This window comes from Pholcus phalangioides, unplaced genomic scaffold (genome assembly GCF_987345545.1).
Source record: "Pholcus phalangioides strain wild (caught in Gottingen) unplaced genomic scaffold, Ppha-v1.0 ptg000015l_1, whole genome shotgun sequence".
Lineage (NCBI taxonomy): Eukaryota > Metazoa > Arthropoda > Arachnida > Araneae > Pholcidae > Pholcus > Pholcus phalangioides.
In genome coordinates this window covers 4,855,009-4,867,261 of record NW_028301608.1, presented here as the reverse complement: position 1 = coordinate 4,867,261, position 12,253 = coordinate 4,855,009, and the positions used below count along the sequence as shown (strand labels likewise).

General features: G+C 37.6%; 1 protein-coding gene across 2 annotated transcripts in view; it reads left to right on the top strand.

The window, feature by feature from the left end:
* The first annotated feature begins 275 nt into the window (after window positions 1–275).
* Window positions 276–12,253, top strand: part of TSG101 (tumor susceptibility gene 101) — a 49,944-nt gene continuing 37,966 nt past the window's right edge. Inside the window, exons 1-2 of one of the 2 annotated variants that reach the window (XM_089242644.1) lie at window positions 276–446; window positions 4,907–4,964. In XM_089242644.1, coding sequence (XP_089098770.1) covers window positions 4,917–4,964 — 48 coding nt within the window. In that variant the 5' untranslated portion in view covers window positions 276–446; window positions 4,907–4,916. The remainder of the gene's footprint in view (window positions 447–4,906; window positions 4,965–12,253) is intronic. The other variant, XM_089242643.1, reaches the window with a different exon arrangement.

The following is a 12,253-nucleotide window of genomic DNA, read 5'->3' as shown; positions in this document are numbered from 1 at the left end:
TTTTTACAAAAAACCTTAACTGAAATCGGTAACAAAGGTTTTTCCTCAGGATAATTTTCAAGCAAGTGCATGAATTTACAAAAGAGCATTGAAAAAGAAAACAAGTAACAAAAACTACAAAAAATCAATTTTACATCCGTAAAAAACACTTTCATAGAATATTTTACGCACAAAGATGATTTTAAAGGGAAAATAAGGGAAAAATGAGTCCTCTGACGTCATCGGGTGACGTCACACTGTCTCAATGTCAGCTGCTGAGAGGTGAAATATGCTATGTCGGTTTTTTATGCGTACTCCCTGTACATTTCAATCAGCAAAACCAAAACTGTCATCACAAACTGCAGTTAATTAAAGGACGTTTTTTATTGATGGGAGTGCGTTACAGCATGATTGATTGATCGATTGATTGAGTCAATCAATTCCCTATAGCTTTAGGTTGTTTCGAGGTAATGTATAAGCATTTATTTCATTGGGATGTGAGTGAATTTGATTGTGTGTGTTGTGTGTGGCCTATATTGACTGTAGGCATTGTATTGCATCCTTTTCTATTACATGTTTTATTTACCTCATATCATGTTCGTGAGGTCGTGTTTCATGTTATTATGTTCGTGCTGATGATTGATTGATTCAATTCATTAAAAGTTCAAAATCACACGTTCATGTAATCCTGATAATTTCAATCATTCATTGCAGTTTCCCAAAGTGTGCAATATCGCCCTCTGGTGGGCGATGCAATGGTCCAGGGCGCGATAAAAGCTAAGGATTTCACATAGGATCCTATGGGTTTACTTGAGTTGGGGGGGGGCGAGATGAGAGAAAATATTTCTGAAGAAGGGGGCGAAGGGGAATGGAATGTTTGGAAAACTATGATTTATTGTACTATGAGTTATTTGATTGTGGTGTTCTCACAGGGGCAGAGGTGGATTCATGGGTTTTACTGCTCTTCTCCCATTCTAGTCTCATTTTCATTTGACCGCTCATTCCACTGCCCTGGGCTGTAGGTTCGCTTAGCCCCCACCTCTTTGTGAATGCAAGCCAATCACTGCATTGAAAAGTCTCTCCACAGAGATCAACAGACCTACAACAGCAAAATTTAGGAACAGAAAAAAGTCCAGAGTTCGATTTTTTGTCAGGCAGTCAGACTTATTTGTTGACAACTTTTTCACCAAAAAAGTTGCCAAGGCCATAACTTACCCCCAAAAAAAAAAAAAAAAAATCACCATCATAGAAAACAGCAATAACGGAAACCAACAAGCATAATCAGTGGTGTGTTCAGCCACAATTTGGGCTCGTAAATGGATCATTCACAAAATTGTGGACCTGAAAAACGGATCCTTTACAAAGTGAAAACATGAAACCATAAATTTGGAATTTCATTTCTTTTATGATAGGTTACTTCGCTTCCTACAAAATTACTTATTTTTGCACAAAATTAATCATCCTTTTCATAAAAATAAGGAAAGTTTTCACAAAAATCGGACTGCAAAAAAAAATCTGGACAGACTCCTGGAACATTTAAACAACATTAGGCATCCAGACTTTTTTAAATAAGTAACAGTCTTTCCTGTTACTTATTTAAAAGAGTCTGGATGCCTAATGTTGTTTAACTGTTTTTCCTGTTGTATAAATAAATATTCTCTGTATGAAAAAAATAAAATCCAGACTCTCTTCTAAATAGTAAACCGATATGATGAAAAAAAAATATATATAAGAATGACACCAACTTACCTACTGAAAAATAATCCATGGCTACTGACATGCTAGAAAATGCACAACTCGTATGATCACACACTCTCTAGGTCACTCTTTCCATCACTCACATGCATGCACAGTTTTGTTCTTCACATGCTTGCAAAATCTTTATATATATTTTTCTGATCGGTCTTTTGGTCACTCACATGCTTTAAAAACTCTCCAAGTCCATGTTTGTCAACCTTTGGAAGCTCGGGGCCCAGCAAGTCTCTTTTGCAAAAGTGAAAGGCCCGGTCATACACATGACTAACGTGAAATTCATGGAAAAAATGAATCCGTGAATCACTCACAGCCAGTGTGACTAGTGTTAGGGCCTGACAGTTGAGAAACACTGGTCTAGGTCACTCACCTTATCCTTGACTGATCTAGTTTCTCACTCTCTAAGCAGAAGCAGATTTATAGTTTTACCGCTAGTGAGCAAAATAAATTTTGTCACCCTTGTCTTATTCTACTGATTTTTTTGACTAGTCGTTCCTCAAATTTGTTACCCTGGACTAGTGTTATCTGAAAGAAAATGTTTGAAGGGTAATTTTCTAGAATGGGGGTATTTGTTTTATGAAAAAAGAGTAATATTTTATTAAAGAAATAAATGTGCTTGAAATTTGAAGAAGTATTTTCACTTTTCTACGAAATTTGAAGGGGTAAAATTGGATTTTGATGTGTGAATCACGTGTCTAAATGTGTATTGACAAACACTGCCCTGGACTAAAGCCCGCCAAGCAACTTCTGTAAATATGCCTCTGCGTACATAGGAAATGACTACTCAATTATTCATCAAAATTTCTTGAGTGAAAAATTGAGCATAAGACACAAATTGCTTTCACTGGTTATAAATTTGTATATAGGCCTATATAAGACTATATAAAGTCTTATATCGTTCAATGGATTCAACATTATTATTTTTTCAGTGATCTCTCACTTATATGTTTCTCTCAGTTATAAGACTATTCTATTTTCTGTTATAAGACTATGCATTTCTGGTCAAAGATATAGCATAATAATGCTGTTTACTTGTATGTCTCTTCACTTATGGATCTTTTTTCCTTGTTCCCTTGCAATAAGTGAGATCACCTATTTTTTATGTGTAAGAATGCTCACAAAATAGCAGTACCGTCATAATTTGGTGATAATTTAGTGATTTTTTCAATATAATTCTTGTTATATCCATAATTTGGCGATGTACGAAACGACCACAATTTTGCAATATTGATACAACTATTTACTCGAACCAGGGTTGGGGTTTTGGACGTCCGAAACTGGTTTTGGACAAGACACGCTGGATAAACTGTCCTAAACATCCAAGTTTCAAAATGTTATATGGAAACCTTTTGGATTTTTTGTTTTTTTTCATGATACTAACATATTAAAAAAAATATACTAGCAGAAAATAAAACTAAATCAAAAATATTTCAAAAAGGTGTCATTTGTTTTTTTTTTCCTAAATAAATTGTTTCACCAAATTTATGGTTTTAGGCTGGAAATCTGATAGTAAATTAATACACGTATAAATGTTTAAATAAACACTGTTTTAAATTTTTTAGTTTGTTATGTTATTTCTACTGCACATTTAATTTTTCATGTATGATTATGAAGCAGGTAGGCCTACTGTATTTAGGACAGTGCTTGTTCAAAACCCTGCCGAATCTGTCCAAACATTTATCTTTAAAAAATACATTATATTGAAGGTACCAAATACGCATAGTCACAGTTATAATCATTGCATTATTGTGAAACTCAACATAAATATTATTTTTTATTAGATAGCAATATAATGATGTGAATATATATGAATGGTGTAGTGTTTATTTGAGATGCAAATTGTTCTATTTTGACTTTTCAAACTTTTTATTGATCTTTCTATTTTACATTCTCAAATTTTAAAAACTAATTATAAATAAAGGAAAATATCTAAATAAAATGAGGCCACTATGTAGCACCTACTCATGACTAACAGAACACAATTTCACAAACACTGATTACACCTATATGATAAAGGACCCAAAGTTTTTGTTAAATTTAAATTGCTGCTCTTATGAGGCTAGGAGCTAATATTTCACCGAATAAAGTCAAGCTATATTTATAATTCTATCATATGGGGGACAGCAATACAAAAAACACTGGAAGAAGGCTTATTAAAAGACTGTCTTTAACACGTTTTATTTTTATGTCCCCCAAGTTATGCATCAATTCAAAGAATATTTTCAAATTTTGTTATCTTAGAAATTATCTTGGCATAGATAGGGCAGCTATATTAGTTATGTATTATCGAATGTTAAAAGGCGCAGCTGTGCTTAATTATTAGTGCTCGATTATTAGCGTAAGTTTAATTTCATTCTGTAATCATATCTATTGCTTTTTTTCTAATTTTCATGCGACAAATTTTTATCCCATTCTTGTATCTTTCATGTTTTCATAAATCTAATATCTAACCTCAAGGCAGTTCAGTTTCAATTGTTTGATAACCTGATATCAGTCATGCAACCCTTTACGTATACTGTTTTGAATTTCAACATTTTATTATATTTAAAATGTAATTAATAATATAATATAATTTATATAATTTAAATTTTAATATTTGATTATAGAAGTTACCTCTTTATCAAATTGCAAAGTTTTTCACTTATAGTTATAAATAGGAGGTTTTGGACAGTTTAGCACAGTTTTAGACAGGAGGGTTTTGGACAGTATGGTAAAAACCTTGCCAACCCTGACTCGAACAGTTTTTGCCAGTAGCTGTTGAAAAGGTGCTCTTTTAAGTAACTAAAGATACCAACACACTAGAAATAATGTTACCAGTCATATAATAAATTTTGATTTATTTTCAAGTGAGGAAAAAAAAACTGAAATATAGGTTTTTGCAATTATAACTTTTTGAGTTATGCTATAAGTAGTTTTAGCGGCATGTTTTGTCCACTACTGCTGATGACTTCAGGCGAGATAATGTTGTGTCTCAGAAGACTGGGGGGGGGGGAATTACTGGTGTTTCAGAGATATCCACTGCATCAGTAGTTGGAACACATGCCATCAACCCATCGAACACAGCATAATAACCCAGAGAATTGTGATTGTTTGAAATTCTGTGTAAATTTGTAATCAACTTTAATCAATTTTCTAAATTTATGCATGATTGTGATTTATTGATTTTTTTCTTCAGTTATTCCAAGATGGCTAAACTTATTCATTCAGGCTATTTGTCACAGAATTTGACTCAGGTAATATCTATTCTCTACGAGCAATTACTACTTTTGCATATGGTAACGAGTCAGAAATCTTTTCTGAATTTGAAAAAAAAATATAGTTCAAAGATTCCTTAAAGTATTATCGTTATAATTATGTTTTTTTAGTCTCAAATAGTTTTTTTTTGACAACTTTGAGATTCTTACTGTATTTTTCCACATCAGCTGGTATGCTGCAAAGCAGCCCAGCATAGACACGTAAGGTGAGAACAGAGAATGTTCTCCTGAACATAGAACTTTGAAAATAATAAAGAATATTTTCTTTTTCTTTTGAATAATAAAAAACAAATTACAAATTTTGTACATATTATGAACTATGGAAGAGTAGATAAACTTTGCCTGATAATGCTCAGAAAAATATATTCAGAAAGGAAAATATATGACTCCTATAATGCATTTCGACATGCTATGGGTGTCGTTTCCAGAAGATAAAAAAATATCACGTTGACCAAGCATCCCACTTGGATTGATTACCAAATCTTAACTCTCGGTTGCTCAGCGGAAAGAAAAATATATGTCTGTCAAGTCAAATGCCATGATATAAGTCTTCTATAACAACCTTACCCTGATTGGCTGCTTGTGAAATGAAGCTAAATGAAGCTATCCGATTGATGTATTCAAATTTTCTTACAATTCCCACTGATAAAGAACTTAAGGTGCGGTGATCAGCGATTTTGACTTCTATAAAAGCACTTCATAGAAGTCATGTACTCAAATGTAAATTAGTAAACAACAATAAATGAATACCATCAATCGCAGGACCATGGCTTAAGTTCATTACAAGTGGGAAATATAACCAATCAGGTAACTTCATTTCTCGAGAATGGACCAGACTCCAGTATTCAAAAAGCTTTTGTTACCTGATTTTTATGGCATGGCAGTTAATGCTGGGGAATACAGTGTTTTTCATACTCTTAGATTGAGTTGAATGAAATTAACTATGATGACACTGTTACAGAATTAATAACTTCTTATTCAGAGATTTATTTTTGGTTTAGTAAAGATAAAAATAAAGTAGTCTGATATTTTTTAACTTTTCTGTTTTCAAGTGATAGGCCCTACTGGTTTGAAAAACAAAAAGAGGAAGAGGAAGGGACACTCAAGCATTGTTGAATTGTGCTTGTGTGTAAACAGGGTGTCTAATTGGAGCAGGGCTTGACAAATGCTAAATCACCATGGCAACTAGAAAATCAGTATTCATGACTAAACTGTTCTGTATGAGATTGCTAAATTGGAGTCAATTTCATAATTGTCTCTTCCAACATGTGGGGGGGGGGGGGGCAGCATCAACTTTCAAACTTTTTTTCCTTGGGTAAAAACCATGCTTGGCTCAAAAGAAATTTGGCTTACACCTAATTTTTTTTTGATTTGTCAAGCCCTGAGTTGGAGCAGTGTTTTTCTACTAGAATTTATATGCTTACGGATCTCCCACAGTTGAACACTAAAGAAAGCAGTGATTATTTGTGCTATGTAATACAGTCGAACCTGTTTATAACGAAGTCGGAAAAAACCAAAACTATTTGTTTTCTGCAAACTTTGTTATATCTGTACAGCTTGAAAAATAAGGCATATCAGCAAAATTAAATGTAATTCACATGCAACGACACACAATTTTTAATAATCTAAGAATTCTTAAAATAAATGGAGATTAAAATAAAATAATTTTAAAAAATTTAATTAAAAATCTTACATATTGCATCAATGAGCGTCAATGACAATATGTGTTGATCATTATTTGTTTGTTTTTCTTTATATGATCGTAGACCTCAAACACTTTTCTACTTCATATCTATACCTCGAAACGAGAAATAATTTTTAAGATTTTACAAACTCAGAATGGCTACCCAGTTTGGTATATTTTTATTTCTACAGCTTCATCTTCATCACTTGAAATCATATAATTTTTATTTTGAATTTCATCGACAATGTCCGCATCTGTCATCTGGGTTTCCACCAATATGTCTTCATCAATATTTACATAATCTTGAAAAGAAAATTCAGAAGCAATCACTCTTTTTTGCGTCAGGCTAATCCGAGTTTCATCATCTTCATTTCATAAACTGAAGAATGATGAACATTCGATTGATTTTTTCCCATGAATATTTTGTCCAAAACTTGCATGCCTCCAGCAATTCTGAATAGTCACTTCTGAAGCATCATTCCAAGGATCAGTTAACATAAAACCAGCTTGTCACATATCAATTATTGCTTCATCTTTTTCACACTAATTGAAACACTTTTCGGAGTACACTTTTGTGCATTACTTTGAGGTTCTTTATAATGCCTTGATCCAGAGGATGTAACTTGTGCAATTTGGTGGCAGATGAACAGAATCGATTTAAAAATCACCTTGTTGTGAGACCAGACCTGCCTACTCTCTGGATTTAGGTGGGAGACTCCAGATTTTTAACCCTTCCTCCTGCTCTTCAGATTTCTTAAATTTCTCCAGATTTTCGTAGAAAATTATATTTTCTGTGAGCTTTCACATTTTCATGACATCTTTTTAAATGAGATCATCAATACCTTTTTTTTATGGCTGTTCAACGGAAATGACCATGGCTGCCCTTTATGGGTGTGCGGAGTCACCACACAGAGCCACAGCTTCGGAATAAACATTTATTACGACGACACAAACATGATTATCTGGGTTAATGAAAAAGTAAGACAGGCATAGAAATTTTCGAACCTCACGCTTTCGTGTGCAGTGACTCTCTGCCCTGCTGTTTTCCAGACGGTCGTCTCCAGTACCCGGGATCACGTGACACACTCGAGGTCGTTGACCCGACTCTTGGGGGGTCGTCTGCGTGAGACACCACACACTCCCTCCCCAGTGATCACGAGTAATAAGAGGTGATCGCGTACTATGGAGTAGCATCAGTGATCACGAGCACTGTAGACGATCTGGAAAGTGGACAGTGCGTCCAGAACGAGTGGTTCTGACTGGTTTCACAGCAGAATCAGCTGCGAGTCTGTCAGACGTAACTGCAGTTGGTACGTTTGGAGATACAGGTACCGGCTCCACCGTCGGATTCACAAGAAATGCCGGTTTAAGCCAATCGACTGACACTGACACAGTTTTTCCTCTTATGTCCACGTTGAACACTTTGTCGGTCTGGCTGATCACTCTGTATGGTCCTTCAAATGGCTGTTCCAGAGGACGTTTCACCCTATCAGTTCTTACGAAAACGTGAGAAGTAGTTTTCAAATCATGGTGAACAAATGTAGGATGTCCTCCATGCCATTTGATTGGTCGTGGCTGGAAAGTTTGGACGTGAGTTCTCAGCATTTGTAGAAACTCGGAAGCGTCAGTTGAGTTGGAATTAGCTCGTGCTTGGAAAAACTCACCAGGTAATCGTAAAGTTTCTCCGTACAGTAGTTCTGCAGGTGTGCACCCCAAATCTTGTTTCAGAGAGCACCGAAGACCGAGTAGAACTGTAGGTAATGCTTCAGTCCATTTATGGGTTTGGTTGCATTTCAACGCGGCTTTGAGAGGGCGATGCCACTCTTCCAACATACCGTTCGCCTGGGGATGGTATCCAGTTGTCCTAACCCGTTTTGCTCCAATGAATTTGGAAAGCTCTCGGAATAGCTGCGATTCGAATTGGCGACCTTGATCAGTTGTTACTGTCAAAGGTGTGCCATATCGAGAAATCCAGGTGGAAAGAAAAGCTGCAGCTACCGTGGTTGCTGTGATGTCGCGGATAGGTACCGCTTCTGGCCATCGTGAAAACCGGTCTATCATTGTCAGGCAATAAGAATATCCATCGGAAATGGGCAGTGGGCCAATGATATCCAAATGAATATGTTGAAATCGTTGGGAAGGTTCCACAAACGATTGTAGCGTGGATCTCGTGTGCTTGTGCACTTTGGATCTTTGGCATGGTATGCACACTTTTGTCCATTTAGCACAGTCTTTAGCTAGACATGGCCAAATGAATCGCTTTCTGACCAAATCAATAGTGCGTCTAATTCCTGGGTGTGAGAGCTTGTGCATATTCCAAAACACATCATATCGAAATTTTTCTGGAATATAAGGTCGAACAGCACCTGTTGATAAATCGCAGTAGAGCTCTTTAGCTGCGTCTGGAAGAAATACTTTCTTCAGTTGCAAAGCTGATTTGCTCTTTAGAAGTTCTTCTAGTTCTTTATCCCTCTCTTGTTGCTCAGCGATGGCAGTAAAATCGAGAGGTCCGGGAACTGAAATTGCTGTTACGCGTGATAAGATATCAGCGGAAATATTTTGCGATCCAGGAATATGGCAAATGTTCATTGTGAACTGCGATATATAATCTAAATGCCTTAGCTGTCTAGGTGAGCATTTTTCACTTTTTTGTCGAAACGCGTAGCACAGTGGTTTATGGTCACTGAAAAGTATGAACTCACGAGCTTCAAGCATGTATCTGAAAAATTTTATGGAAGAATATGCGGCAAGAAGTTCTCGATCGTATGCGCTATACCGTGTTTCGGTGGGTGAAAGTTTGCGTGAGAAAAAACCTAGCGGTTGAAGACCATTGTCCGTCACCTGGTGCAGTGCACCGCCTATAGCATAGTCGGAAGCATCTACGTGTAGAGCTAATTGGGCAGACGGGGATGGATGTGCCAGCAATGCGGCATTAGCTAGTAGCTTTTTGCAATCTTCAAATGCTTTCAAAGTTGATGTAGACCACACAACTTTTGTTTTGTCTTTTCTTTTTTTCGTAGAACCTTTCAATAGATCATGCAGTGGCACTTGCGTCTCAGCTGCATGCGGTAGGAAACGGCGATAAAAATTTATGAGACCTAAAAATTTACGCAATTGCTCTATTGTTTCCGGTTGCTTGAAATCGAGTACAGCTCGCACTTTGTCTGGACGAGGTGTGATACCCGATGGTTTGATCACATGTCCCAGAAATTCAAGCTCAGAAACACCAAATATGCATTTTGACACATTTAAAACTAAGCCATACTGTTGAAGACGTTGGAATATTTGTTTTAAATGAATTTTGTGTTCTTCGGCATTTTCAGAAAAGCATAGAATGTCATCAAGATATACATAGCAGAATGGTAAACCTCGTAAAACTTCATGCATGAACCGCATAAAAGTTTGAGCGGCATTTACGAGACCGAAGCTCAATCTTATATACTCGAATAAACCCCAAGGGGTTGTGATTGCGGTTTTTGGTATATCTTCTTTGGCAATGCCAATTTGGTGGTATGCCTTGAAGATGTTTAGTCTAGAAAAAATAGACTTACCGTGCAATTCTTGTGAAAAGTCTTGAATATGTGGTATCGGGTAAGAATCAAATTCCGTAACACTATTTAGACGACGATAATCACCGACAGGACGTACAGTACCATCTGCCTTGGGCACAATATGTAATGGTGAGCTCCAAGGGCTTTTGGAGGGCCGGATAATCCCTTGTTCCAAAAGGAATTCAAACTCGGTTTTCACCTGTTGTTGAATTTTTGGATTGAGACGTCGAGGCTTCGAAGCCACCGGTGGTCCTCGAGTGATGATATGGTGTCGCGTCACATGTTTCACTGTTTTACCGATCTGTGAAGGGTTGAAGACATCTGGGAATTCTTGAAATATAGCACTGTATTCAGAATCTCCAATGGTAGTGACGGAAGGTTGTGTTGTGGGCTTGATCGATCCGAGTACCCGTAATGATGTTTGCGAATCGATGAGTCGTCGGTTTCGCACATCAACGATTAGGTTGAAGTTGCTGAGAAAATCAGCTCCAAGTATTGGTGAAGTGACGTCAGCTACGAGAAATGTCCAGGAAAAAGGTTTCCGGAGACCTAAATCAAGTTTCTTGACCGTGGAACCATAAGCAAGAATCTTGCTGTTGTTTGCGGCGAACAAATGGAAACTTGGATATAGTGCTGACGAATTTTTTTTAAGTGGTATAACAGAAACTTCACTGCCAGAGTCAACAAGGAAATGGTCATCCGTAACTCTGTCAATCACGAAGAGCCTGCTGGATTTGCTGCCCGATTCCATCATACCAGCGATGATGGAAGGTCGTCGTTTTTTTTCTGGAATTTACATGGCTGACGGCAGTAGCGGGCTTTCTCACTGAACTTGTGATAGAAGCAGATATCCCGTGCTCGACTTGAACGAGATGTTGAACGCCTAGCTCGTCGCTGTTGGGAGTTACTGCGATATCTCCCTCTAGAGAGTCGATTCGCCGTTGCCGTTAGCTCTGCCACTTGTTTGGTGAGCGTTTCGATGGGTGATGTCGAATCGGTTCGATCTGAAGTCGACTGCATTTGAGATGACGACGATGGCTGGATTCGACACACGTAATTTTGGGTAGTGACTTCAGCCACTTTGTCGGCTAGGACAGCAAGTTGATCTAATGGCTCACTGGAAACCGATAACACTGCTTGAATATTTTGCGGTAAGCGTTGCATCCACAAGGTGCGCAAGAACTCGTCAGTGACTTTGTTGCCGGAGAGTTCTTTCATCTTTCGCAGCAGTTGACTTGGCTTTTGATCACCCAGCTGTAGCTCGTTCAAAAGTTCCTTGACTTTTTGATGTTCCGTCGCGGCGAACTCCTTTATGAGGCGATCCGACAAGGCTTGATAGCGGTTGATTGCCGGAGGATTTAATATCAGATCCGAGACGAAAGACAAGCATTCTCCGTCCAAGGAAGAGACCAAGGCTGCATACTTCATGTCATCGTTAGTGATTCCACTGAGTTGAAAAGCACTGTTGCACTGTTGAATCCATAGTTGCACATTCGATTTCCAAAACGGAGGTAATCGAAGTCCAATCCTCGAAACTTGAGCATTTTCTTCCGCCATCGCTCAGCTCCAACGGGAGAGAGAGAAAAAAAAAGAAGAGAAGACGAGAGAGGAGGAGGTCACACCAGAAGAGAAGAATAGCAGACGATGATGCGTGGGCGAGAGGGGTCTGTTCTTCAGGGGCCTGTTTGAGGGAAGAATCTAGTCGTCGTAACACAGACATAATGAAGGCTCGGAAAGAAGAAAATTTCCGAAAATGCATGAGATGAAATCTTCAATAAAGATGGACTTTTTTTGATGGTTAATGTTCCTAAACATTGCTGGTCACCACTGCGGAGTCACCACACAGAGCCACAGCTTCGGAATAAACATTTATTACGACGACACAAACATGATTATCTGGGTTAATGAAAAAGTAAGACAGGCATAGAAATTTTCGAACCTCACGCTTTCGTGTGCAGTGACTCTCTGCCCTGCTGTTTTCCAGACGGTCGTCTCCAGTACCCGGGATCACGTGACACACTCGAGGTCGTTGA